Source organism: Heliangelus exortis, chromosome 1 (genome assembly GCF_036169615.1).
Source record: "Heliangelus exortis chromosome 1, bHelExo1.hap1, whole genome shotgun sequence".
Taxonomy (NCBI): Eukaryota; Metazoa; Chordata; class Aves; order Apodiformes; family Trochilidae; genus Heliangelus; species Heliangelus exortis.
In genome coordinates, this window is record NC_092422.1 from 188,617,174 (window position 1) to 188,643,163 (window position 25,990).

Below are 25,990 nucleotides of genomic sequence, written 5' to 3' on the forward strand. Positions count from 1 at the left end.
AAGAATGATGAACAGAAATCCCTTTAAACAAGCACTTAAACTCAGTAGAAGAGGATCATATTGTTGAAGTACATATCTGATTTTTTTTTAATTTTCCAGTTATTAGAGTTTTTATTTACAATTTACAATACAATACAAACTCCAACATGAATTCAAAGCAGAAATCCAAGGCAGAGTATAACAGATGCAAAAATGTACTTTTCACTGGGTTCAACCATAAGCCAGAGCTTGCAGTCATGTTCTAAAATATATATATTGCAAATGCAACCATACAAAAACTTTATACTTTTCTACCCTAATAGTACTTATTCCTTGTTGCAGATTTGAAGGGGTGTGTCAAAGCCTTGACTATGACTATTTTCCAACTCTTACAGTTTTAATAAGAAATCTTTTCTCTCCTCTTGAGATCATAGTATGTGCTATTACACATTTATACCTTAGACTTCGAGAATCATAAACTGCTACTGTTAAAAATAATGCACTTAAGAAAAAAAATGTAAGATGTGCCCATATGAGCCTATGGCCAAGAAGTGCTGTGCAAGGTAACCTGTTTTCAGAAACAAAATTACAACACCAAACTTTGTCCTGGTAAAGAGACTGCAATTCATTTCAGTAGAGATGCATAATTTCTCAAGAATGAGCAGTTGGACTCTTCAGTAGAAAATTCCCTTTTTTAATGTGGTCTAATCAGCATTCAGGTCACAGACACTTTATCAAGTGTAGCAGAGGGGTTTATTTCCCAGATAGTGAAAATTGTTTTGTCTCACAATGCTCTCATCTCCCTGTAACTTAATAGTCCTCCAAATCATGGAACTTTGTGGTACAGAGAAGACTAGTATCATTGTAATTGCCTCAAGAGAATTATAACTTTGTCCTAAATTAATGAAGATAACTCCACTGTAATGTCCATGGTTACCATTCATTATTAATAGTATCAATATTTTTCATCCTTCAGCCTCCAGACATGGTTCAAAGATAATCTGGCAGCACTAGCTCTACTTAGCAGATAAAGCATGACGAAGTTTAATTTTGATTTGAGGTACAAATCATGAGTTGGGACTAAGATATCCCTCAATGAAAATTGGTTTGAAGCCTTGTACACCACTTCTGAGAGACTGCTGCTTTGAACTCTATGAAAAAGTCACATTGTAAAGCCCATACACTCTTTTTGCCCTTGCTTTCGATAGACATATGGAAAAGAAATGGATAGCAGAGTCTGGATTCAGTTAATAATGGATTTTTAAAGCTCAGGGCCATGTTCTCAAGGCTTAGGTCATTCATTTCTACTCTAATTTTTTTTTAATTTCAAGACTCATTTAAAGAAACTATATGCACATCCATGGGAAGATTTTAAGCCTGTCTCTTTTATTACAGAGCACCAGTTCCCTACTCTGGTTCTTGCTGCATTTCCTCATGCCCTGAAGGGATAGGATGACCAATGTCAGTCAATAGGTATTGCCAGCCCTGACCTTTAGTCAACACTTACCTCAGACTCCACCAGTGGACACTGTATGACTGGAATAACTTCCAAAACTCCAGGCCTAACATGTCTGTTTACAGACGGAATTATTTTCTTTATACATGAGCCCTACAGTAGAGAGCTCCTTGTTCTTGAGCAATTCTATGGCAAATGCATACTGACAACTGCATTAGCCATCTTAGCAAGCTCAGAGTTGATCTTTGAGCACATTTTGTGGATGCACCAAATGGAGCTGGCATAATGCCATGCATTTCTTGGGAGTTTTCCGACTGCAGAGAACAGTGAGCTCTGGCTTACTGAATGTTGGAACATACCTGTATATGCTTCCTACCAAGCATGACAGACTAACATCTAGGGTAATTTTCTACCACTCATGCAAGAAATTATGCTGTTCACTGCATAGCCAGGATCTTAGCAGTGGCTTAAGTGGATCCAAAGTGCTATACTATACCAAACTGCTTTCACAGATGACTGTAATATGCAGGTTTCTTCCTGAAATCACTGTGACCTTCATTCTCATCTCGCTTGTCCAGCAAACAAGCAAATATCCACAAATCCACAAGTGCCATCCATGATGAGAAGCTCCTCTAAAAAAGGTGGCATGATTAAATAGGTGACATTTGGGTTACACAGTGCAGGCACTTTTAACTTCAGTATATTCCTGGTGCCACTGGACTCTTGTGTCCTGATTTGACCAAATACGACCTTGAGCCAAACCACCAATGGAAATAGAAATAGCCACCCATATTCCAAGGAAAGATATGCTGAATTCATTTGGGTCAGCAGCAGAAGAAAACAAACACTTGCTTGTATGATATAATTACAACTTGAGGAGCAGGTGACCGCTGTCTTTAAGACACCTTGGCACTGAATAAACTTTGCAAAACCCTTGAGTTAGAAATCATCCCATATCTGAGATCCCCATCAGCTAGATATCAAAATCTGTTTGCTCTCACTCTGTTTGCTCACTCTTACACTCTGTTAGGGTACTGCGTAGCCTTGGAAAATATTGGACAACATTAGTATCCTGCCAGATCTTTCTGATAAAGACTAGATGATCTCACCTGAAAGCCTCTCGGGTAAATAATCAAGAAGACAAGACAGAAATATTTTGCTTAAGAATAAGATAGAATCTCATAGTAAGACTGATGAGCAGCCCTCTGATCCAGTGGAGTGAAAAATATCAAAAAACTGGTATGTCTGCCTTCTTCATGACAGTGAAAATCACTATGCTAAGTAAAAGAAGCTACTACATAAGAAAAAAAGCTTGGGTAATATGTTTCCAAGTCTGAAAAGCTTGTCTTGGATTTCTGGCAAAAGATTCTTTTTAAAATTTTGCTTGTATCTATCTCTCTAGGATACAGGAGACATTGTAATATAATGTATTTGCAATATTTTTATCTTATATCTTAGAATATACACATGCACAAATATACACTAGAAAGTACAGAGATTATCTTGACATCTGATTAAAAGTGATCTGTGAACTATGAATGTGATTTTTAAAAGGTATAGTGTGGAGCAGAGATGAGAAGAACACAAGTTTTAGAGGATGAATGAGCTTATTTTGATTTGGGTTGTCTCTCTTAAAAGACAGTACTTTCAAAGGTGTTAAACATCCAACACTTCTGCTGAGTAGTTACCTTTGAAAAATCGAGGTTCAGAGCTGCTTTAGAAATATCAAAGGGTACAGATAAAACTGAATATAACTTGAAATCAGTCAATCAAAGAAGCTAAAAATTCATTATCACTTTGTCTTGGTTTTGCTTCAATGAAATATGAAAAGAGCTGCCAAGGTAAAATGGTAGAAAATAAAACCTAACAATAACTAGCAAGGGTTTGGGCATGTTCACCTCTAAATGAACATGGTAACTTCAACACTTCTTCTGTAACACAGGTTGGATCATGATGGAGGTAGGGAGAACATAAAAAGCAAGGAAGAGGTGGTATACATGCACTCTGGATCAGAATTTTGCAGGATTCAGCTGCCAGTCCTCTCTGAAATGCCCTCATAATCTGTTGCTAGGCTTGAAACGATTGAGTGAATGTTGTTTAAATCCCTTCTTTTCCTTAGATTCACAGTCATGTTTGGTTTGGAAAAGCCCAACATACTGATACTCACTTATGATTACAAAAGATAATTTAAAAGCATTATTCACTGAAAAAGAAATAAATACAGAAATTAGAATTTATTTTCCTTCTTTATATCTCAACTGTTTTTTTCTCAGCTGTCAATCTCATTATCATCTGCTAAAACTCCGTCTTTTTATTCCTCAAAATGAAAATCAATTAAGACTTTTTTCCCCATTCAAAATGTGGATAAATCATAACTGATGTGGTTGCATACTTTCCCCATGTCCCCTGAAGAGCCACAGTATGACCTTGGCATGACCACTTATCCTATGGTGTCTCAGTTCCCTGCCTACCTCAGGGCTGGCTTGTTAAATGAACTGTCAGATTTCCCACACAAAAACAGTTTTCCACTGTACAGATACAATTTCTTCTGTCATACAAATAACAGTACAAAACTATGGCAATGAATGGAAAAATGACCAAAGCAAAATTACTATAAGCTCTAAAAGGAATAAGAAGCAGTCAGAGCCTTGTCTTCCCTGAAGTTGATGAATCTTCTCCTCACACTAATCTACTTCTGCTTATATTATCTGTTTTGTGCTAGAGAGGTCTCCAAACTATTGCCTTGGCAACCAATAAACATTAATCCATGTGAGATTTTCCTCTTGAAATACTTTCTATATTGGAAATGTTATGTAGGAGGTAAATTTCACTGGAACTGGAAAAGATGTGCAGATGATTCGATTCTTTTTTTTTTTTTTTTAAATTTTGCTGCAGAACAGAGTCCTGCATATTTCTTACATGAGAACAAATTCACTATCTCTCTAATGGGATTGGCTCTGGTAGACACGCCTGGACTGTACGTTTATCTGCCCTGGAAGACTCTCACAGCACCCAAGGCAGTCTAACAAAAGACACAACATACTTCACTCGAGGCCTGAAATAGTTTGTGTAACACCAGGTCCTACGCTGCTTTATGTTACTGTTCTTAATTCTCAGTTATCATGCACATTTAATTGCTCAGTTTCATGGAACAAAACCAAGGGCTGCCTTAATCTGGAGAGCACCTCTGCAAAAAATGGGCCCTTGCATCATTCCTGTATGTTCAAGCACTTCCCAGCTTGCATGGCAAGATCTATCACTGTTGACATACCACTTAAAAGATTTGTCACAAATCCTGGGAGAGCAGATAATGTCACACCTTGCTCTGTCCCCTCAGGTAAGGCCAGCTGTTGGGGTTGAACTCAGAAAGAGAACTGGTGTTGTAACATCAGCTATAACCGAAGACTGTGGCCTGGTTTGCAGGCCAATGAAATCAATAGGAAGACTATTATTGAAGTTAATAGGCTTCAGATTTCACCTCCATAGAGAAATACCAGGGACTTGAATTACATCCAAAACCTCATACGGACCAAGGCAGTCACAAGCAGGCACAACCGGTTTAAAGAACTGATCAAAGTCCACTGATGTCTTTCCAAAAGCTTTGAACAAGTGCCACAGAAAGGAGAGCAGCAACCCAAGAGGAAGGTGACAGAGGTTTTAGGATGGCTGTGGTGAGGCCCACATACTAATGCTGTAGCACAGTGCACCCCTGAAAGTGGAGTTACATCAGGAATATTTTATTCATAAGCAGAAATGCTTTGGAACATTTGTCTATATGAAATAACACATTGCTTGGGTCTCTGAAGAGATGAAGTGAACCATAATGTGTGTTATTTTGAAATAACACATAGCTTGTCACTTATTATTACTGTAATAATCTATATTTAAATGGATCAGCAATGGCAATGCATACATCAAGGAAGGAGAAACTCCAGCAAAAGAGAAATTCTGGTTTTGTATTTCTTATGGAAAATAAAGGAAACCTTTTGGAAGTAAGGTTCATTGTTACAGACTTCCTGAAGAAAGTTACAGACTTACTTCCCCTCAGAATGAGTAGGTGGTTTCCTTAACATTCAAACATAACATGGGATCAACATTTTAGAAATGTTTTCTATGCCTAGTAACATATATTCATCCTTGCCAGAGCCTAGGGGACTGCACAGCTTGTTTTGGAATACACTCATTCTTCTTGTGTGACACCTGGAAGTCCCCTGATAATCTTCAGTGTTCCAGCTAACTGATATAACAAACTACACCTGAAACAATCATCACAGATTAAAAATTAAAAAAAAAAAAAAAAAAAAAAAAAGAGTTTGCACAAAAGAGTTTCAGCACCAATCTGAATGAAAATTAAACTGATTCTCTTCAACAGCAATGTAAGACAAATACGTCTTTTCATTTTGAAATGAAAATACAAAACCTGAATAATTTGTCAGCCTTCCTACCTACAGAACTGCAGAACATGAAGCTGACATGTAAGGGAAGAGTTCTGAAAATAGAAATTTTCAGTTTGAGAATTTTTTATGTACTGTAATAATCATTTAAAGTATCTTTAAGACCAAGAGGAAATTATAAAAGTGCTATTTTAAATTACCAATACCCTTTTTTTCCTTCCTCTAAAAGAAACAGCTTTCTAAAACAAAATAACTTCTCAGTTGCAAAAGTAATGCAGTCAGAAAAGTATCTTTCAAGGGACTAAATATCTTTTGTGTGTGAAATTAGGCTGGATATGCTGTTAAGGAATTGTTCAGAGTTGTTTGTTTTATAAATATACATATTCTTTTGAATTACTTTCTTATTGACAAGCAAGAGCAAGGCTTTTTTCTTCATACTCAGCTGTTTGTTTGAGCCTTGAACTAAATACTTGTACTATTTATCAGTTGTACTACTTGTTCTGAAAAGTCCAGATAGAATCTCGTTGTGCAAAACCATAGTCCTTGCCTCCAAAAAACATGGTATGTCAATGGAAAAATAAAACAAATATGTACAAAAAGTAATTACAGATTGGAAGCTGAGGCACAGAGATATCATCTGCCACCATGCAGAAAGTCTGTGTAATCTATCAATTCAGAGTGCTAGCCACAAGAACAATGTTCCTGACATTACTGACATCCTTGAAACATGAAGGCAAACACATATCTCAACTTACCAATGTCTTAGAAAGCATCATTCTTTAAAAGCAGAGCAAAAGCCCTGATAAGCAAACTATAACCAATAACAATAATATTTTTAAAAAGAAGTAATGTATTAAATTATATTAAGGAATCAGACACCAATTTTAATGCTGTTTTCCTACAATATGCGTTGAAGACTGAGACTGGATATTAACACATAGCTGTAGGTGTCAAGATGGTTTGGAGCTTCACAAATCACATAGGAGCTTTGTGAAGCACTGATATTCTAGGACAACACAGTCACACAGCAGAATAAGTAAAGCTGAGAAAAGCAAGGTATTTTGTTGCCTCAAGGGAAATTACAATATTCCAACAGCTGTTTTCAAATTAAGACAAACAATCAAAATGCTGAACTTTTCACAGTGACAACTTAGAAAAAAATCAAATCCAGGAATGTGTAACTTTTGGTTTTGATACTTTCATCTATGTCTGTTCTGGTCTGGGTGTTTAGCTTTCTTAGGCTTTAATGGGGAAAAACAGTGCACATATTCCACAGACCAATAATAACTAAGTCACATCCTCAAGCCCCCATATCCCAAAGCCTGGAAATGCTTCTGAGTGTGTCCTGTCTTACATGGCATCCTCTGACACTGAACTGCATCTTATACAGAGGATAAAAGTGCCTCATCCCTGATTTAGACCTATTGGCCAGGATTTAGGACTGGGCTGTATGTTTTATGCTGTCCTGCTATCATACAAGCCTTATGCTGATTTCTGAGATAGTCCCAAAAATGGGAGTTCTAGTACTGTACAGGAAAGAATAAGGAAGAAAACAGCAAAACCACACAAAGCTCAAATAAACCTTGCTGTTACCCTGAGCACAAAGAAGTTAATGTCAGTTGTGTACAAAATTATGTGCCTTAGATCAGCACAATGATCCAAAGCAATGTTTTCATTTGGATAGAACTGGTGGAAAATTCTGATTAAATGGAAACTTCCTTTTTCATTGACAATTTATTTTGATGGAAAACGCCTGCCTAATCCTTGTAATGCAGTACCAGACAGTCCCACAAGGAAAACTCTTTTTATGCATGACCTAGAGAGAATGGTCATCAACCAGGTTGCTTCAGTGCTTTGCCATCTCAGCTCAGCTCTGTCATATTTGTCAGCTCAAACCTGGGATGCCAATTGAGGTGGTGAACAGTGTGAACTGGTCAGTCACTCGCTTCACACACAACACAGATCAATTCCTGTATCATAGTTGTGCTTTTTCATTTACCACATATGCTGAACTGCATTTGACCTGGTGCTGAAAGGTTTCATTTACCATTACAGTCACTTCAGCTGTGCAGTCTCCAGTCTGTACGCTGATTTATGGATGGATGGATTTGCATATGGCAAACATCCGTGCAGCTTTATAAGTTTGCATTTCTGCCAATATATATAATGTCAGGGCTATGATACTAGTATGAGTAATGTTTTTATTAGAAATACCTCTGTTTGGGGCTTTTGTTGTTGTTGGGGATTTGTTTTGGTTTTGCACTTTTTTTTTAACTGCACATAAGGATAAAATTCTATTTCACTTACAGTTTAAGACATGAGGAGACTACTAAAAAAAAAACCCCAGCCCTTTGTTTCTTCCCATTATTTCAAGCTCTTTATATCTTATTTCCTTCTTATAGACTTTCCTTATCAGGCATACATGGGGATCATCTTGTCCACAGGGGCAGAAATGAACATGAACACTGATACCTGCAGAGAAATCTCCAGACTGATCTTGGAGATGGGAACAGTATTATCAAACTATGTCAGTCTATTGCAGTGACTACAGATGACCACCCATGGAAGATTAAGGAATAACTAGAGAAGACAGTTTCTGATAGCCCTTTTGATAGTTCTGAAGAAAATTATGCTATGTTTTGTTGGGGTTTTTTTAATGGGGGTTTAATTTGGTTTGGGTTGAGTGGAGTTTGGGTTTTTTTTGTTTTTTCTTTTGGGTTTTTTTGCGGGGGGGCTAGGTATTTTTGGTAGGTTTTTTTGTTTGTTTTGTTTTTTAAATATAACTTGATCTCCTTTGTGTCTGGCCCAAAACTAAATACTGCAGAAGGCTCATCTTTGGGTAGTTTCGGTACAGACACTGCTAGCACGCTATACAAATTGTAAAAGCCAATGTTCTTTTTTTCAGAAATTTTTACTGTAAGCAAGCTGTCATTCTATCCACAATGTACCTGTGTATCTTCAATTAATTTTAACACTGTCTTGATGAAACATCATGACAAATATTCATTCATTCTTTGTTTCCTGGTATGAGCAAAGGAGAAAAGATCCACCTCCCACCCACATTCTGTAACAGATTGAGGAATGCAAGACCTTTCATGCTTAAATCATCTACTATGCAATGCAAACGTTTATACCCACTGAAACACAAAACACATCATTCATTATTTTGAAACTTAATTTATAATTTGACATTTACATCGAGGAGCATCTAAAAATAACTTGCAGCAGGGTGTGGCATAATTTTGCACTGCTTATGGAGCTGGTCCAAGCATGGGTGTGTAAATAGCTTCCTATTTGTATACATTATGTAGGTAAATGCATGCATGCACCTAAGGATACATTCAGAATTCAGAGAGTTTGGCAAGGTTCTTCCCTCAACCTAGCTTCACAGAGGGAAAGGCTGAGCATAGCCAGACCCCAAAAAATCCCTTCGGAAGAGCAGTCAGGTGGGAGAGCGCTCCTGGGCTCAGTAGGACAAAGCAGGGGAAGGAGTTTCACATGTTGCAATCACACTCCATGTACTACTGGCTGGCAATTTCATATAAATGTATAATTTCTGAGTGTCCTTTAGTTATCTCTTGGACAGGCTCAGAGACCTTCTTACAGTAAGTGGCCTTCTTTATATGTGACTCTGTGTACATATGCTAACATATAATGAAATTTCTCCTTTTCAACATCATCTTGGCCAGCACTGGGAAAGTGTTAGGATATCTCTGTTCCAAGACATCACAGACTTGTTTACTGATGAGTTACTTTGTGGGTTATTCTCTGATTGCTAACATTGTTTAAGTAACAGCTCCTATTAATTAAATCGATGCCCCTTACAGCCTGCTGAAGGACTTCACAGACAGCTGCTCCAGAGATCAGAAGTAGTGCAAATGTGTTTCCTATTGGATTTTATGCCACAAATAGTTCCTGTTATTTTTAATAGAAAACATTCTTTTTGCTCCCATCTTTAAATGCATACTTATGGTAAAATGTGAAAAATTTTATTGCCCTACCACTCTCTACTGCATTTGAGACTTTCTACATTTTTGTAACATCTGACATAGGCCAGAATAAATTTTAGGATAATAGGAGTGTCTGCACAAGTGGCTACGTCTAAGGGGCTGCAATTTGAGATTTCTCTTGCTGTTTAGCAAAGAGCACTGAGAGCCCACTGAAGAGATGGCTGGGGTGAGGCAGCACATGGCCCTGTGCTTGATGTCCCACTTTGTCAGTCTGATGTTTGAAAAGGAGCAGGAATTCCTTGCTCTCCTGTTAGGGTTAGCAGTTATTTGGAGCAGCAGGAAAGCAGTTGTGAAGTTTCCTGCAGTGGGGAGATCTCTTGAGCCCTCTCCAGAGAGCTCATGTCAGAAGCAGGCAGTAGAGACTTTCACTCAGTGCCTGGAGCCTCAGCTACAGCCACTAAGTAACACTCCAGTAAGGGATAAAAGTTTCCATAATGTTGTGCCTTTTTTTGATAGATATGTCAATGGCTACGAAACAGAAAAACTGCTATGGAAACCCTAGTCCAACATTGCAGAATTACTTGTTTTAAAAAGGATGATCGGTGTCTAATATGTACTCTACCTTCACACAGACAGACTTCTGCACAGGAGTTGCAGCACTTGCTCAGGCATTCAAAAATAGACAATCACATTTCATACCAATATTCATCCTTAAAAGGACACAAAGATACACCAGACTAAATAAGTGTCTGCCATAGGGACTTCCGTTGACGTTGCACGGTGCTGGACTTGAGGATGCAATGAAACACAGCAAGGTATTGAATGTTATTCTTGTGGTAGAGCACAGTGGAGACAAGCTAAGCAGGATCAAGAAAGGTATTGATAGAAAATATTGATAGAAAACTTTAATCTGGGAGCAGAATACTATTTTGAACTCTTTTTGCCTCGTTTCTTCCCATTACTTTGAATAGCTCAACAATTTCAAGGTGATTTTAACAATCATTTCATTTTCTTGCTTTATTGTTTGTAAGTGAAGAACTTGTATAACTTCCCAAAATGGCTCGTCACCCCGTGAGTGCCATGTACATTGAAATCAACAGGACTACTCTTGAGAGTAGGAGTTTGTAAGATCAGCCCTTTTTTCATTTTTTAATCTCCTAGTAAATACCAAGGCAAATCACATTTCATTACAGGAATATTAGTATGATTGAGCAAATCCCAGAGCCTTTGAATAATTGCCCTTTATAAATTCAGTGAATGAAACTGCATTTAACTTTGTCTCTCTGAGTTCTTTTTAGAACATTGTAACCAGATCAAATTAGTGTGCAGAAGCTTTCTGAGAAAGAAAATATGTGCTGTAAATGATTACCCGGGTGACACAAGCTATTTACTGAATTATGGAGCTTGGATGAAATACAGCATGGGTTTTCAAGGTAAGTAGATGGAAACTACAAAACAATATTGTGGGAAATGATATTGATAAACTACAGCAACAGTCCCATGTTAACTCATGATTAAGGGGTACATACATAATCCACATCACCTCTGGAGGTGAACTTTACTTTAGAAATCTTTTTTAGTCCTTGTGCCTGCCTAATCACAGATTTTGGAGCTGTTTCAGGCATAAATGGCTTAGTAAATCTTTCTCTCTCCATATATACACATGCCAATTCTATCTAAGCAGACACGAGGTACAATAAAACATTAGAAAATTGTCTGGCTCAGAGCCTATTAAGGTTTTTATTTTACCCTAGTGTTCCTCATTTTCCTACTGTTTACATTCACTTCTTCACCTTTTTGGATGCATGAAGAACTGTACCTTTTGAAGGATGCATTTAGTTTTAAACTAAAACATTCGACCTAGTTGTGTATGTACTACAGTGGAGCAGAGTAGTTAAATGCTGAACAGTTTGTAAAGAAGATGAAAGCAATTATTTTGGATGCCTCCTCGGTCAGATACTGATATATTTCAGAATAAAACTCAAAACTCTTACATTTATTCCACTCCTATCATACTTGTCTGCCAAAATTTCAATGAAGGTCTATATTTGGTTACCGCTTAGATCTTGAGCTTTTCTATACTTTCTTTTCTCTTTTCTTTTCTTTCTTTTCATCTTTTCCCTTTCCTTTGCTTTGTTTTGTTTTTTCTTTTTTATCTTTTTTCTTTTTTTTCTCTTTTTTTCTCTTTTCCTTCTTTTTCTCTTTTTCCTTTTCCTTTTCTTTCTTTTTTTTTCCCTTTTTCTTTTTTTTTTTTTTTTTCCCAAGGGGGAGAGAGGGTGAACTTTTTTAGCTTATCGGGTTTTTATCGGGTTTTTAAATGTTAAAGAATAAAAAAATGCATCGTAGTGGGAGACCTGATACTGCCTTTTAAGATTTAATTTTTCCCCAAGTGGTCATTAGAGCAGGTCTATTTAAGGCATGGGAGTTTCCATACCTGTGAATAGGTTAAAGTTTTATGGTGCTGCTTTTCACAGCACTTTGAAATGCAATGATCTTTGCCAGAAACTAGCTAGAGAATTATTTACATATCTCCCTTCCTACCTCAGCTGACCATTCACATGCAAATAGTGACACATTTTGACAGCTTCTCCACACACTTATGAAATCCAGCGATCTGCCCATTTTTCATCTCCGAATGACAGATATGACAATGCCTTAAAATAAAACCTTGCCACATTCAAGATTAGTTTCTTACATTGTGAAACTGAATATTAAAAAAAAAATAAATTCTAACTTGCTTGAATATAAAGTTTTAGAAGCACAGAAAGTGTATTTTGATCATAAAATAAGTATTGATTTTCTAGAGACCAGCTGGAAGACAGTGTTTTTATGAACTATTTGAAAGGCAGAACTGACCTAAACTCTTGTTTTTTCCTCTTTTGGTTACTCAGAAGCAAAGAAAAGAGGTCAGGCGCTCACCCCCCCGCAAAAAAAAAAAAAAAAAAAAAAAAAAAAATCATTGCAGCATTGACACAGATGATATGAGGGGAAGAAAATGAACAGTAGACACTTAAGCTGACCCTGCCAGTTAAACTCCATGTTTGAAAAAGCTTGACTTGTACTACTGAGCACTTGACCATAGTATGAACTCCCTCATAACTGGGTCCCAGAACAGTTCACCTCTGCAGAGAGCAGGTTTCCAGTCTAGCCCTGAATGTGCAAGCAATTGCCTTTTAAACCCTGGTGTCTGAAAGACCAGAGCGAGTGGTTCAGCTCAGGACAATACTGTGCTTTCATGGTGATTATCAAAAAACACTCCTATCCTACCTACTCACCAGTTGTTATTTTAACATTAAAGTTGTCTCAAGATGTAAAGTCTCCTTTTCTGGTATGGTTTCAGTTTCTTATAAGCAGAAATAAGTACACATTTCCTAGTCTAAAAAGCTGTATTTCACCTCTCATGTAATTTACATACATTGATCACTTCCATATGTCTGGCACGAGGTAAAATATTTTCTAGGCATAGTAATGGGGGTGAGCGTCCAGTGAAACAAAATTCAGAGTTTGTCACATTCCTATATGCTGATAAAAAAGTTTTTAAGAGAATGGCATTTATGAGAAATGTCATTGGAAAAGCTGTTTGTGGACTCAGCTTTGGAAATTGTGTTCAAAAACTCAAAGTTGAACTGCTCAGTCTTGTCCTCAGTCCCTTTGGTGCAATGTCAATTAGCAGTATCAGTGGTCAAATTCCCTTCTCACTGCAGTTACAGTCATTTAATGAAGTTACACTTGATTTACACCATAATAATTGGTGATAGTTTAAACTTTCTAATATAGAATAATAATACACATGAGACTAGATACTGCTCTCTCTCTGAAGACAAATGAAAAAGTTTCTTTACTCTAGTAAATGGAAACTTTTACATTAGTCTCTGTTGGTCTATTTGCCAGCCTCAAGAATTGGACTTAGCTCTTTAGCACCAGCAAAACTGTCAGAAAACTGTGAAGCAAGTGGTCAAATGAGACACTGTACTCTAATGAGTCAAACCACAAACTTGTGCCTGAAGTTCAAAGGTACACCAAGAACTTATATTTTCTGTGTATTTCTTAATTACTGGCATGAAAACCAGTACTTTATGATGGAATAAAGAATGTTGTTCAAAACAACCATCACATCATATAAATGGAATGAGGAAGTATAAAAGCAAAGAAAAAAAATTCCTTAAGTTAACTCACTGAAGGCAAATTTAAAATGCTGCATTTAAGGTATGTGGAATATAAGAACAAATAGTTTTATTTTTACATAGGCCAGGGTGATGGGGGGAACAGGAGCATTCTCACTTATTTTAGGAACAAGGATGTGAATCTTACAGAGATGCAGAATTCCACTTCTGAATTTACTATAGCAATTAATCCTCATTATTAGGTTCGAACTAGAGCTGTCAAGTAAGTTTTCCAGTGAGCAAGTCTACAAATGATAGCCAATTATATCTGACTAAAATTATTATTGAATATTTCCTCAAGTGGCTAAGAAAGGCTGCGCTCACCCTGCAGAAGGTTGGGAAGTATTTTGGCTATGGAAAGTCAGAAAAAGAGATGTGGGCAGGAAGAAATAGAAGTTTTGTGTCCAGAATCAGTTGGGAAGGAAAACAAGTAAACTTGTAGGGACAGAATAGTATTAAGCACCAGTGGCCTTCTAAGGCATGTTCAGACTGGGTGGAAAGGGGAGAAAGTGCCCAGAATTTGTTTTTTTGTTTTGTCAGTTAAGCACAAGAAATATATTTATTTTTTTAAACTCCATCTTAATTTTAACATATGATTATTATCTCTGATTAGACGAGAAGAGATGCCGACCTTAAACTTAGAAAAACAGGCCAGGATCCTGCAAACACTCACATGGCCTTGGTAGAAAGTACTGCAAAGACTAAACACAAAGGCTCTTCATCTCTGGAGTCATCTGTAATCACTTTCACAGTGTACTTAGTGTGAAATAAAGGATGATACTCCAAAAAACATCATGAAGGGGGCCTGTACAGAACTGTCTGGAATATCCAAATTTAATTACATGAGACTCGCTTTCTGGAAAATAGGCATGTGTTTCATGTCACAGGCACACACAGCTGAGATTATAATTACTGTAATCACTTTAAAGTACCTGTAAGGACTTTGTATGTTGATCAAAACTAAGTTTTGACTGAACTTTGAAAATACATATTAATGGGATTATTCTGAGAGTAGGATACAGCTCTGAATAAGCTTGGCAAGTTTCTGACCTCGACCAATTCCTCATGAGATCACTTAATACCACTTTACAGGCAAAGAAGCTGACACAGAAGAGCCAAAGAACTAATAGGATTTCACATTTATGGTACTTTCTCTGATTCCTTTTACAGTACAGACATCCTGTGTATCATCAGCTATTGTGCTGGGTTTCTGATAACCTCTGACCTCCATTTGTAGGTGAGGATAACAAAGCTTTCCTAATTTGCATGACAGTTGTCCAGTAAAGAGTGTGATTTCCAGTGGGTGTTAAAAGAATGATGAAAGACAAAAAATTGTGAAGGGATGACAGAAAGGGAAGAAGAATACCCAATAGATCACAGGTTCATCATAAATGAGAAACAGAATTTGGAAAAGCAGAATTAGAAATTTATGTTAGTCGTGATCTCAATACTGAAGGCTACAGAGAAAAACAGAATTTTGATACTATTATTTTATTTCATAACACCACTTTAAAAAGAGGTATAAGAAATTTTTTTTTAAGAAATTCCTAAATTTTTTCTCTTGGGATGAAATCTTGCTTGCCTGTTTGTTGGAGGCCAGTTTTTATGGCTGGCATACAAACAACTGAGGATACATATTTAGCACAGCAGATGGACAGGGGTTTACCATACTGGTAACTGCACAGCAAGCATCCTGCAAATACTGCTTTCATTGATGTTTAGGACATTTCTGATAACTGCCAACACGAGCTCTTTCAAAATGTTACCATACTTTCTCCTAGATCTAAAGATATACTTGGTCTTGGTGAGTTGACTCTGACAGTCTTGGAAAAGAGAAGCAATGTAGAAGAGATTTCCTAACTATGCAATCTGCAGGTAGCTCAGGAACACATTTATATTGTCTGCACAGCTGTCAGAGCAAGAGGTTTTGATACAGCTGTTTATCTGCTGCAGTAGAAAGGAATATAAGAAAGAAAAAAAAAATGCTGTCTGGAAGATAAAGTTGTTTTTTTCTCAGATCCCCAGACATCATTTCTGCTGTCCCTCCTGTCACTTGGCATTTACTACATGGCCCAGCAGAATGGAGATCTTGTGCAGGCCCAAGCACAACAGAGATGAGACCAAGGGGACCTACAGATACTACACAGCAACAGTCATCAGTGCTGATATGGCTCTTGTTGTATTTTGAGAAAAAGAGCTTCATCAGGAGCACTGTTTCACACTATGCATTGATGAATGGTAAAGACACACTGGGAAATCCACAAAGGATGCAAAAACTATGTTAACACCCTGAAATCTCCACTTCATCTCACAAGACCTCACTTATGCCTTGGCTGGGCATCAAATCTGTGTCTAGCAAAGGAGAGCTAATGCCATTCCAGTGTCATCTGGTGATGAAAGTTGTACCCTGCACTCTTTTGGATGTTTGTGAGCTGTATGTCTGTTGCCTCTAGAAAAGGCCACCAACCCCTCCCCCTTGAAAGGCAGCTCTAAATCCTTTAAATTATCTCACAGAGCTTTTTTGTCCTTTTCTCACACAAGACTGGAATTTCAAAAGGAGCCAAAAGGGGCCGTCAGAACCAACATGAGCTTTGCTTCATTAGAGTGGAGAGTAAAGGAGAGCTTTCTTTTTCCTCCTTCCACAAGTTAGCTGAAAGTAAATAACTACTTCATTCCTCAGATTGTTCCCCACAAGATCCAACTTTGCACGAAAATATTTATAAGAGATGAGAATTTTATGTGACTGCTCACGTCTAAAGTTTCTGCAACATCCAGCTAGAGAGATAAGCAGGCCCAACAAATGTCAAACAACTTTAAAACATTAGAAGAATGGCAAAACCATCTGACTTCACTGCATTTGGCCATCAAACAGCAAAGGATGCAAACTAGATGTGACACAAAGTAGACTTGTGCTCACACATTTTAGGGATTGCTGTCGATTTGTCTAGCTCAATGGGAATCTGAAATCCCCAGAGTGAGAAAGGAATCCCCCAAGCTGTAAGTCTATTTAGAATTTTTAGGAATAAACCTAAATTAGGTTTCATCCTGCTCTCACTTTTGAACTAGTTCAGTTATAACAGGGAAGAATCAGGGTCAAGGCACCTGTCCTCTGAGTTACACATACGGATATGCATTTGCAAACTATGCCATATGAAATTGAGGCCTGAATACATTTTTCTTTTAAAGCATAGAACCATTCAGAAAGAAACAGAGCTGGTCACAGGACAGCTTATTGAAAGCTTCAAATAATTAAGCTATTAAATTAGCAAAGCTCTGCAGACCCAGTCACTTCCAGCATGTGCTACTGGATTTGGGATGAGCTTATTAAGGAGAGACATAGGAAATATGAGATGTAAGCTAGATAATTGTTTAAAGAATATGAAGAATTTAGTGGTATGTATATTTCTTGCTATGACTGAAAGTTTGATGCAAATTTAGATAGGGTCACGGGTGACTTCAAGATCGCAGATACTCAAGGCACACCTACATTTAATCAGTTGGATTTTTACACAACTTTAAATACTCATTTAGGCAGAGACAGTTTCTTAAATTAGGGTGCTTTCAGATCAGAATACAGCCTGGGTTCTTCCATAGCATTTAATTGCTACTTTCTTTTGATACCTTCCCAGAAAGAAAGAAACTAAATGAATGAACAAGGAGCTTAATTCCTTTTACAGTCACTGAAAAGAGATGAGCGCCCTTAAACTCTCATTCAGCCTGCCTAGCCCAAGATTAGCTCTCTGGGGTACCTCTCCTGACAGTGAAAAGAGCCTAATGTGGCTGACTATGTCAGTCAAAAAGAAAGACACCACAGAGAATCTCCTGTGGTGCAGGAGAATGACTGCAGTACTCTTAAGATTTCCGATGCTCTCAACAGCTGTGGCCATCCTTGTCTCTCTTGGGCATTGGGGCACTATCCCACTTGGAAAAAAATAGGAAAAGTCAAGTAAATGTACTTTCCCCACAGTTATTCTCACCATCCACAGCTGTTACTGGAAGAGAGCAGCTAACCTATATGAAGGCTGTATGTGGGAGGACCGTGAACTTGCAGACATTCCTGAAGGCAGCTTTAATCCCGCAAGAGAAGGAATTTGCTGAATTGCCCACCAGCACCAGCACAACCCCAGCAGCTACTTTCACATGTAACCTTAATTAACAAGAGTACCAGGACAAGCTACAGAACTTCCATTTAAAATTTTGACATAGAGTTGTCCACCCCACACGCTTGCTTAAAAAAATTGTGTGGGAGCCTGAAGACAATTTTACCCTTTTTAGCTTTCAAACAACTGGAAAATGTCACAACTACTGACATCACTTTAGGAGGATTTGTTTTCTCCTCAGTCACTTAGGCACTGCCTCAGGTGAAGATGTGACTGCTTCAGATTGAACCAGGGTCAAGTCAGGCTGCAGCTGATGTAGAAAATGTTCAAAATATTAGAGCAACTCTGCACTAGTCGTGCTTCCATCACAATGTTCCAGGCATGCACATGAGAGAAAAAGCCTGTAGGCCAGAGGAAGTAAAGAAAAAATATGTCTCTCTAGTAACAGCTGTGGGCTTTAAAGGCTCTATGCAGAATGAGTGATTAGGCAAACTGAAACCATATTAAAAAGATCAGAGTATAGCAATGCATTAAATAAAAACTGAAAACACTTCCAAGGAAAATGAAAGAGTTAAATATACAAATCATTCAGTGGTTTCTTCTCACATGGAACTCCATGCAAATGCTTTCTGTACAAACAGAGGCACACGCAGAAGAGATTATCATAAATAACACATGTATGTTGTAGCAACCTGCAAAGACTGAGTTTTCTTATTTCAAATATTGTTTTGCTACACCTTATGGAATAAGTACACACACACTGAATAAACCCTAAGTAAACAGATAGGTACTTCATTCCTGTTCAAAAAACTTCAAGCACAGAAGTAAATTTTAAGGCTGACTTCACATATCAGTAAATCCACCGAGCTCAGGAAAACCCTGGATATTTAAATTCCTCACTAGGTCAGGGTTTAGGGATGTTGTAGCAAGCAGGAAAAGTGCTGCACACCTTGCCCAAAGAGTCAAGTTTCTACTTCTGTCAGTACACCACCCACCATGAACAACTCTGTAAACTGTACAGCACAAATAATTATAGAGAATTTCACCTTCTCAGAAAAGGGTTGCTCTGTAATTCAGAAAACACTTTTTCCACTAGAATTAAATGGGAAAGCTGGAAACACAAAATGAAAATGTTGGGCTAGGTTTTCACCCTCCTTGTTCCAATTACACTGCCTGTCTCAGGCCCTAATTAGCTAGCTGAAAATTTCCCTATATAGGCAAGATCTGAGTCTAGGCACTTCCTTCATCAGCTCCTCTCTCCTGTCAGCCTGTGGAGCATGTCAGAGGCAGGCAGGGTAGTCCTACCATCTCCGCTGACAGCTCTTGTGTCTCTTGAAGACCCCACTCAACCAACATTAGAAAGATCAACACACAAATCTTCTCTGAAGGACTGGTCATTTGGAGGCCAAAAAAAATGCAAAAGGCTGAATAGCATCTTCACTGTCACCCAGCCTCCTGCACTGACTGCATGGTGAGGTCTGAGAGTGCCAGAGCCATGCAGAAATGCCATCAGGAATGGTGGAAGCTGAAGAGTGTTAAAAACCCATGCCCAGCCTGCAAAAATCACCAGCTTGCCTTCCTTTACAATCTCAGTATTTGTACTAAGTCTGGTCTGCTCTTTTCTCCTTTTCAGGCACATTAAAAAGGCTTTTCTCTCAATCAGTACTCTTACAACAGAGTTTAAGTAAAAGAAGTTTTTTAAGCAGATACCTTGAAATCCGAGACAAACTCTAATACTGGTCCCAACTCAAGAGAGACAGGATCCCTTGCCAATATTTCTCTCCCCCTTCCCTTCTCCCACTTTGTCCTGCTTTCCCAATATTTGTGAAGGTATTGAATTGTGAGTTATAGAGTTTGATGGAAAGGAAAAACCCCAATCAAACCTGCTGGCAGGTCATCAACTACAGACAGACTGGGTCAACAAACTACAGACCAGGTATCATATTCACACTAGCATACATCCAGGTAATTGAGTGTGGTGTCAGTCCTCCCCTGTCCCGGCATGCTTGACTGATTGAAACTGACAGAAATTTTGCCATTGCTTTCACTATAGCCAAAATTTCATCCATATAAAAATCCATCCTCTAAAACTGTAAGTCAACTGCACATCATGGATGGAGTAGTTCTCACTATCAACTCAAACAAGGCACAATTTTAATATGGCTTGAATTGGAGCCAGAGAGTAATAGAGCTAAATCTGAGCGCAATGCTTTTCCAGTTACTTATTTTTAAGTAATATGTATCCAATTGAGCAACACAGAAGAACCACACATGTATTCTTACAAAACATACTCAGAGCATTTAGTAATTTTCTATAGACAAATGGGATCCGGCAGATGGGTTTGAGAAAGTTGGTTTCACAAGATTTATTCGTGTGGAGACAAAAATCAGGGTTGCCTTAGGAAAAATCTGTAAACCAGAGAATCATAAATGGAAACATTCTTTTTTGGGGGGAGGATTGTGTGTTTATATTTAAAGGTCACTGTAGCTGGTTTGATCTGTTTGTGCCCTTACCTCCCCATACAGAGGACACCAAAAGAAAATAGGTAAAAATAAATGATACAAGAAATTCATCTGTAGTTAAGGCTGTATTTATTGTTTTAAACTTTACACACTCAGCTTTATCACCATCTTTCTGAGAACTCTGGGCTCAACAGAGGTTTTCTGAACAGAATCTGTGACCAAGTGACACAACATAGAGACTTACAACTGACATCAAAATTGAAGCCAATGAGAATGAAAAAACAAACCCACAAAACCCAACAACAAAGCTCCCTACATCCTTTAAAGAAAGATTCCTTTACTTTTGACATATGACATTTCTTGTTACTCTTACAATAAGAACGAACACAAAAAGAGGAGCTCAGAGTCTGAAGGGCTCAACTTGAGCTTTCTGCTTTATGGCTGGTTTTACCACATTTAGGCTATGATCCAGAACTTACTGACTTCAATGAACTTTGCATGAGGCCTTTAATCATATTAATTCCCTTTGACTGAAATAAGGAGATAAATATCTGCACCAAACCTTTCCAACCTTTACACTAAGATGGAAATACCTGGAAATTTTAAAAGGGTACAGAACAATACCCTGATGCTACCTGCTCCTGAACAGGAACTTCACCACAGATTCCAGCTGGACAAGGATTTCCCGTATGTTCTCATGAAATTTCTTTCCTTTAATATGCCATCAAAATCAAGATGATATAAACCAAATAACCAGTCCTCTGTTTTACAACAAACATAAAGAACCTTTTCAGACCACAGATGTGACCTTAATATATGCATTTATACACTTTCCCTTCCTCTTCCTATCCGTAACATGCCCCATAGGATGCTTCTAATCTTCTGCAAGCCTCAGTGACACAAAGTTAAAAGGAAGCAAGAATAGAAGTTTATCGAAACTCCTGTCCAGCAACCTGGGAAATGGCAAAGCTAATACTGGACCTTTGAAAACAAGTGACCATAGGAAATCATGGTTGGCAGGGATTTAACCCTTCATGACTCATTTTGCTAACTTGTAAAGCAACTGCCTAAGCTTTTTAACCATGTTTGACATCTAATTAGTTGAGAAAAACAAGAAGTTAAAATACATCCTTGATTCCTTTTGAAATAAAGCACCAACAATTAGCTCCAAGGTATTTGTTTAGGCTAAAAACAAGCATGCATGTTAAAAGAAAGCACAATGACAGCCAGAGAAAGGGCAAGTCACTTAGATCATTCTTTTTGCCTTTTATGTTGTGGGTTTTTTTAAATATCGTAAGTTTATTTTACTCGATTGCGTTTCTTCATGGAGGAGTAGAACTGGTAAGTAACTGGGTAGCTTTTCAGAACTGCAAATAGTTTGAACAGAAATTAATCACACAGTATCATACAGACATACAGTGATGAGGAATACCCTGAGAGATACATACTAGCATGTAAGGTATTCAGTCTGTGCCTGAAAGACATATTTTCACTACCTTCAGTTCTTAAGACTGTTCCTAGGCAAGGTGTTAACATTGTTATGTGCATAGCATGCTGTACTGGAAGCAAAATTTGTCTCGAAAAGCACCAGATGATAAGGCTTAGTTTCCCTGACTAATAATGATATCCCCATCCTTGGAGATCAATGGAGCAGCACAGGCAACACGCTCCTCTTGACCTGGCCAAGCATTTACACTGGTACTTAACAACAAGCCTCTGAGTAGCCTGATCTGATTTTTAGGGCTACACATGTTTTAAGTCAAATATGTGATTAAGAGTACAGATGAATCAAAGGCTAGCATGTGAATTCCTGCAAGTCTTCAGACTTTAACTTGCTTTGAATTAACTATGCGTTCACTTTCTTTGCAACATGGGAAATAGGGTTTCTCAGCATTTGAAATAATTTTCTTTTTACAATGATCTGCCAATCATAAAAACGGTTTCAGTGTTCCTTTTTGCTTCCTGTTTTGCTGCTACAGGATTCCTTGTATATTAAAATCTGATGTCTGATGTACTTAAGAAATGAAAATGAGACCTTTTCTTCCAGCAAGAGCAGAACTGGACAACAACCAAGCAGCAGAGTAGCAAAATGTTGTTAAACTGTATACTGGCATGGTACCAAAAAAGCAGTAAAAAAAGGTAAAACAAGAACAGAGAAAAAAAATAGAAGAAAACCAGATTTTAATTCAGTCAGTATAAGTAGGGGCAGCAGGCTTGAGCCATCAATAAATTTTAAAAGGGTGAAAAATAATAAACAATAATTAATTAGCCGTTAAAACCCTTTACAGGATATTTTTATAGCATTTATGTTTCTATACACTAATCTGAGTTTCAGTATGATTATGAAAGTTTGGAAGCAATTAAGAGGTTTTTAATGAGTTTTCTGACATGACATGTAGTTATGGTAGAAGCGTTCTTCAGACTCTTATTCAAAATAATGAATTTTGTGTTAAATACAAATGGCTTTCTGTATGAAAACTGAATTAACAGATTCTGAACCTCAAACTGTTCTTTTCATACATTTCTTTTCAAGTTTAAATACACATGAATATGCATATATGTGTTCTTTAATAAAACCTTGCACACACACTTATTCCATACAGTGCATCCAAGTTTTGCAGGTGTTGTTTTTTTTATCTTGAGTGCAAAAATGATGTCTGCCTTGTATCAGAGAGGACTTTTCCCCCTCTCATTTGCAGCAGCACAGAGATGAAAATAATTGGAAAGCAGATTTCTACTGGCAAGAGATGTATTGACACTATACTGCAAACTGGGATTGACATCTATGACCAGGCATGCACACACATGTTCTCTTTTTTTACACAGTACAATCAGTGTTACTTTTCCTCCCTTCTTTCAGAACCGTAGTCACTGCTCCTTCTCTCAGCGTTTAATAATCTGAGAATTATGAGAAGGCAGCTCTTGAGAGAGACATGTATATACACAGATGTAGAGATCTCCCTTTTAGAAATCATACTCTACAGCTCTTAGCATTTTAAACTTCTTTCCTAGTTGCCCATCCTCCAGATCTGGTGAATTCTTCTGAAAACGTACTCAGAGAGGAACTATGCTGACAAAGAGACTACCTGCTTCAGTCTTCCTTTAATACTGGCAATGTTATACAAAAGTTAATTACTGACAATTGCAGTGTGAATGGCATAACACAATTTCAAATGTAAACGCAATCTCACAGCTCTCATTCTTCAATTACACCTTGCCTCTGATCCCTAATGAAATGCATCAGACTACACTGAAAACAATCCCAGTTCAAATAAATTGTACTGCATTAAACATCCATAGGCAGCATTTTCTAGTGCATAACAGTCCTTTCCTCCTTTTCTGGACTGATCTGTTCCTTTCAGTTTATACTTTCTTGGCAAACCCACCATCTACTGCTTATGTTAGGCATCTGATTGTCAGATTTGTACAAACTGAATATTCATGACTTGAAAATTAACTACTTCATGCCTTAAAAAAAAAAAAAAAAAAGAAAATATAAATCTTCATCTATTCCTTGCTGTTTGAAACAGGTCTGGTATTGCGGCTGCATTACATGCCCAGCACGGGCGAGATTAGATGGGTGGCCAAACACGTCTCATCGTTTTAAAGAGTAAAGTCCAGTGAAATAGCACAGGACTGAAAAATACTCTTCCACAGATCAGCACGATCCGGAGTCCTTGTCTGCAAATGCAACTAACTCTTCTTTGTCTGTGTTTAAACTGCGTGGTACAGACCGTAGGATAGAGTGGCTTTTTAAGTATTTTTTTCAATTTTTTTTTTCCTAAAGCCAATTTCCCCTTTGGAAGATAAGGAAGAAGAGAGAGGAAGGTGGGAAGGGAGATGGTGGGGGGGACCGACGGGGCAAGGAGGAGAGGTTTTGAGGAAAACGGAGAATAACAGAGAACAACAGACTTACCTTTATAAGATAATTTGAGCCTTGGCACATTATTCTTCACATGTTGGCAGTTCACTCTTCCTGCTAGTAATACTCCCAAGGAAAGCAAGGCAATCCCCCTGAGCCAGCCCATGCTGCAGCAGCCACTGTAGGGTCCCTGCGAGCCGGAGCCGCGGCGCTCCCCGTCCTGCCGGGCGCCGCCGGGGAACTTCAGGCAACCTGGGGAGCGGAGGTAACAGGTGATGGGGGTGGGCTCCGCGCCCCGCCGCGCCCCGCCGCGCCCCACCGCCGCCGCCAGCCGCCCCGGCCCCCCGCCTCGCCGCCGCCGCCGGGGCAACTTCAAGCCCCTCTCACGCACACGCCGCGGGCCGGAAAAGGAGGCAGCCCCCGGGCGCGAGTGGCGTGCGGGCGGGGGGGCGGCATGATGCGGACGGCGGCGGCGGGCCGGGGGCAGGGGCAGGGGCAGGGGCCGGGACCGGGGCCGGGCCGGGCCGGGGCTGGCCGGCCGAGCGCTCCCGGCGCGGCGGGGGCGGGCGGGACTCGGGCGGCGGGGGCGGGAGCGGGAGCGGGAGCGACGGCGGCCCCGCGCTCCCCGCGCACATGGAGCAGAGACACGGGGGACACTGGTTCTCCCGAGAGCGGCTGACAATGGGAGCGCAGGGAAGCTCGACACCCCCCACCCCCCTTCCCTGCTGTCACACCAGCATGCAGGGGGAAAAAAAAAAAAAGAAAAACACATCGCGGCAGAGATGAGGGGGGGGAGGGGGGACGGGGAACGTGGGGGACACGGACACGGACACAGAAACCTCCACCGAGCTTGGTAAAGGAACGGAGCTATAGATTTCACCAGTTATTCTGTGTCATTGTCCAGGTTTGGGCTTGCTTTTTTTTTTTTTTTTTTTTTTTTTTTTTTTTTTTTTTTTTTCATTTTATGATTCTAATTAAAAGATGTACGGCCCCCTTTCAAAACAACAGCACAACACAATCCTCGGTGTTGCTACCCACGTAAATAACATCTCCTGCCCATAACGCAATCTTCTTCAGGTTGCTCCTGGTTAAAAACAAGTAGAGTCTTCCATCAGCATAACTTTACCACTGAAGCTTTTAAAGCCTTGTTAGGGAAGGTTGCTCTAACCCTCCCGCCTTCCCCACCTCCTGCACTACTCCAATTCAGCAAGAGAAATTCCTAGTAAAGCCCACTTCAGCAATCAGTTCAAGACATGTACAAGTCTAGAGGGGCTTATAAATTTCAATGGATTATTCTCTGAAGTGTTCTTGTAAGTTAAAAACGTTCCAAACCTTCCAATTTCTAGGGCTGTGTGTTAATTATAATCTTACATTTTTATGTAGTGAAACCAGATAAAGATTTTTGTTTGTTTGTTTAAACAAAAGGACACACAACATCCCCAGAGGTCTTCTAAACGTCAAGGAGCTGTAAATACAAACATATAAGCAAATCTAAGCTCTCCCTTCCCACACATCAGATCAACCCCCTTCTAGTGAGTGATGGTTTATTAAATTTTCTGTGCTGTGCTGAATACAAAATGAATTACATTTTGGAATGTAATATCTTACAAAGATATGTGTCCT

At 38.8% G+C, this 25,990-nt stretch overlaps 1 protein-coding gene across 1 annotated transcript in view; it reads right to left on the reverse strand.

Annotated features, from left to right (window-relative positions):
* SEMA3A (semaphorin 3A) overlaps nt 1–24,664 on the reverse strand; it is a 165,727-nt gene extending 141,063 nt beyond the window's left edge. The window contains exon 1 of the mRNA XM_071734053.1: nt 24,422–24,664. Coding sequence (XP_071590154.1) covers nt 24,422–24,533 — 112 coding nt within the window. The 5' untranslated portion in view covers nt 24,534–24,664. The remainder of the gene's footprint in view (nt 1–24,421) is intronic.
* Between the last annotated feature and the right edge of the window lie 1,326 nt (nt 24,665–25,990).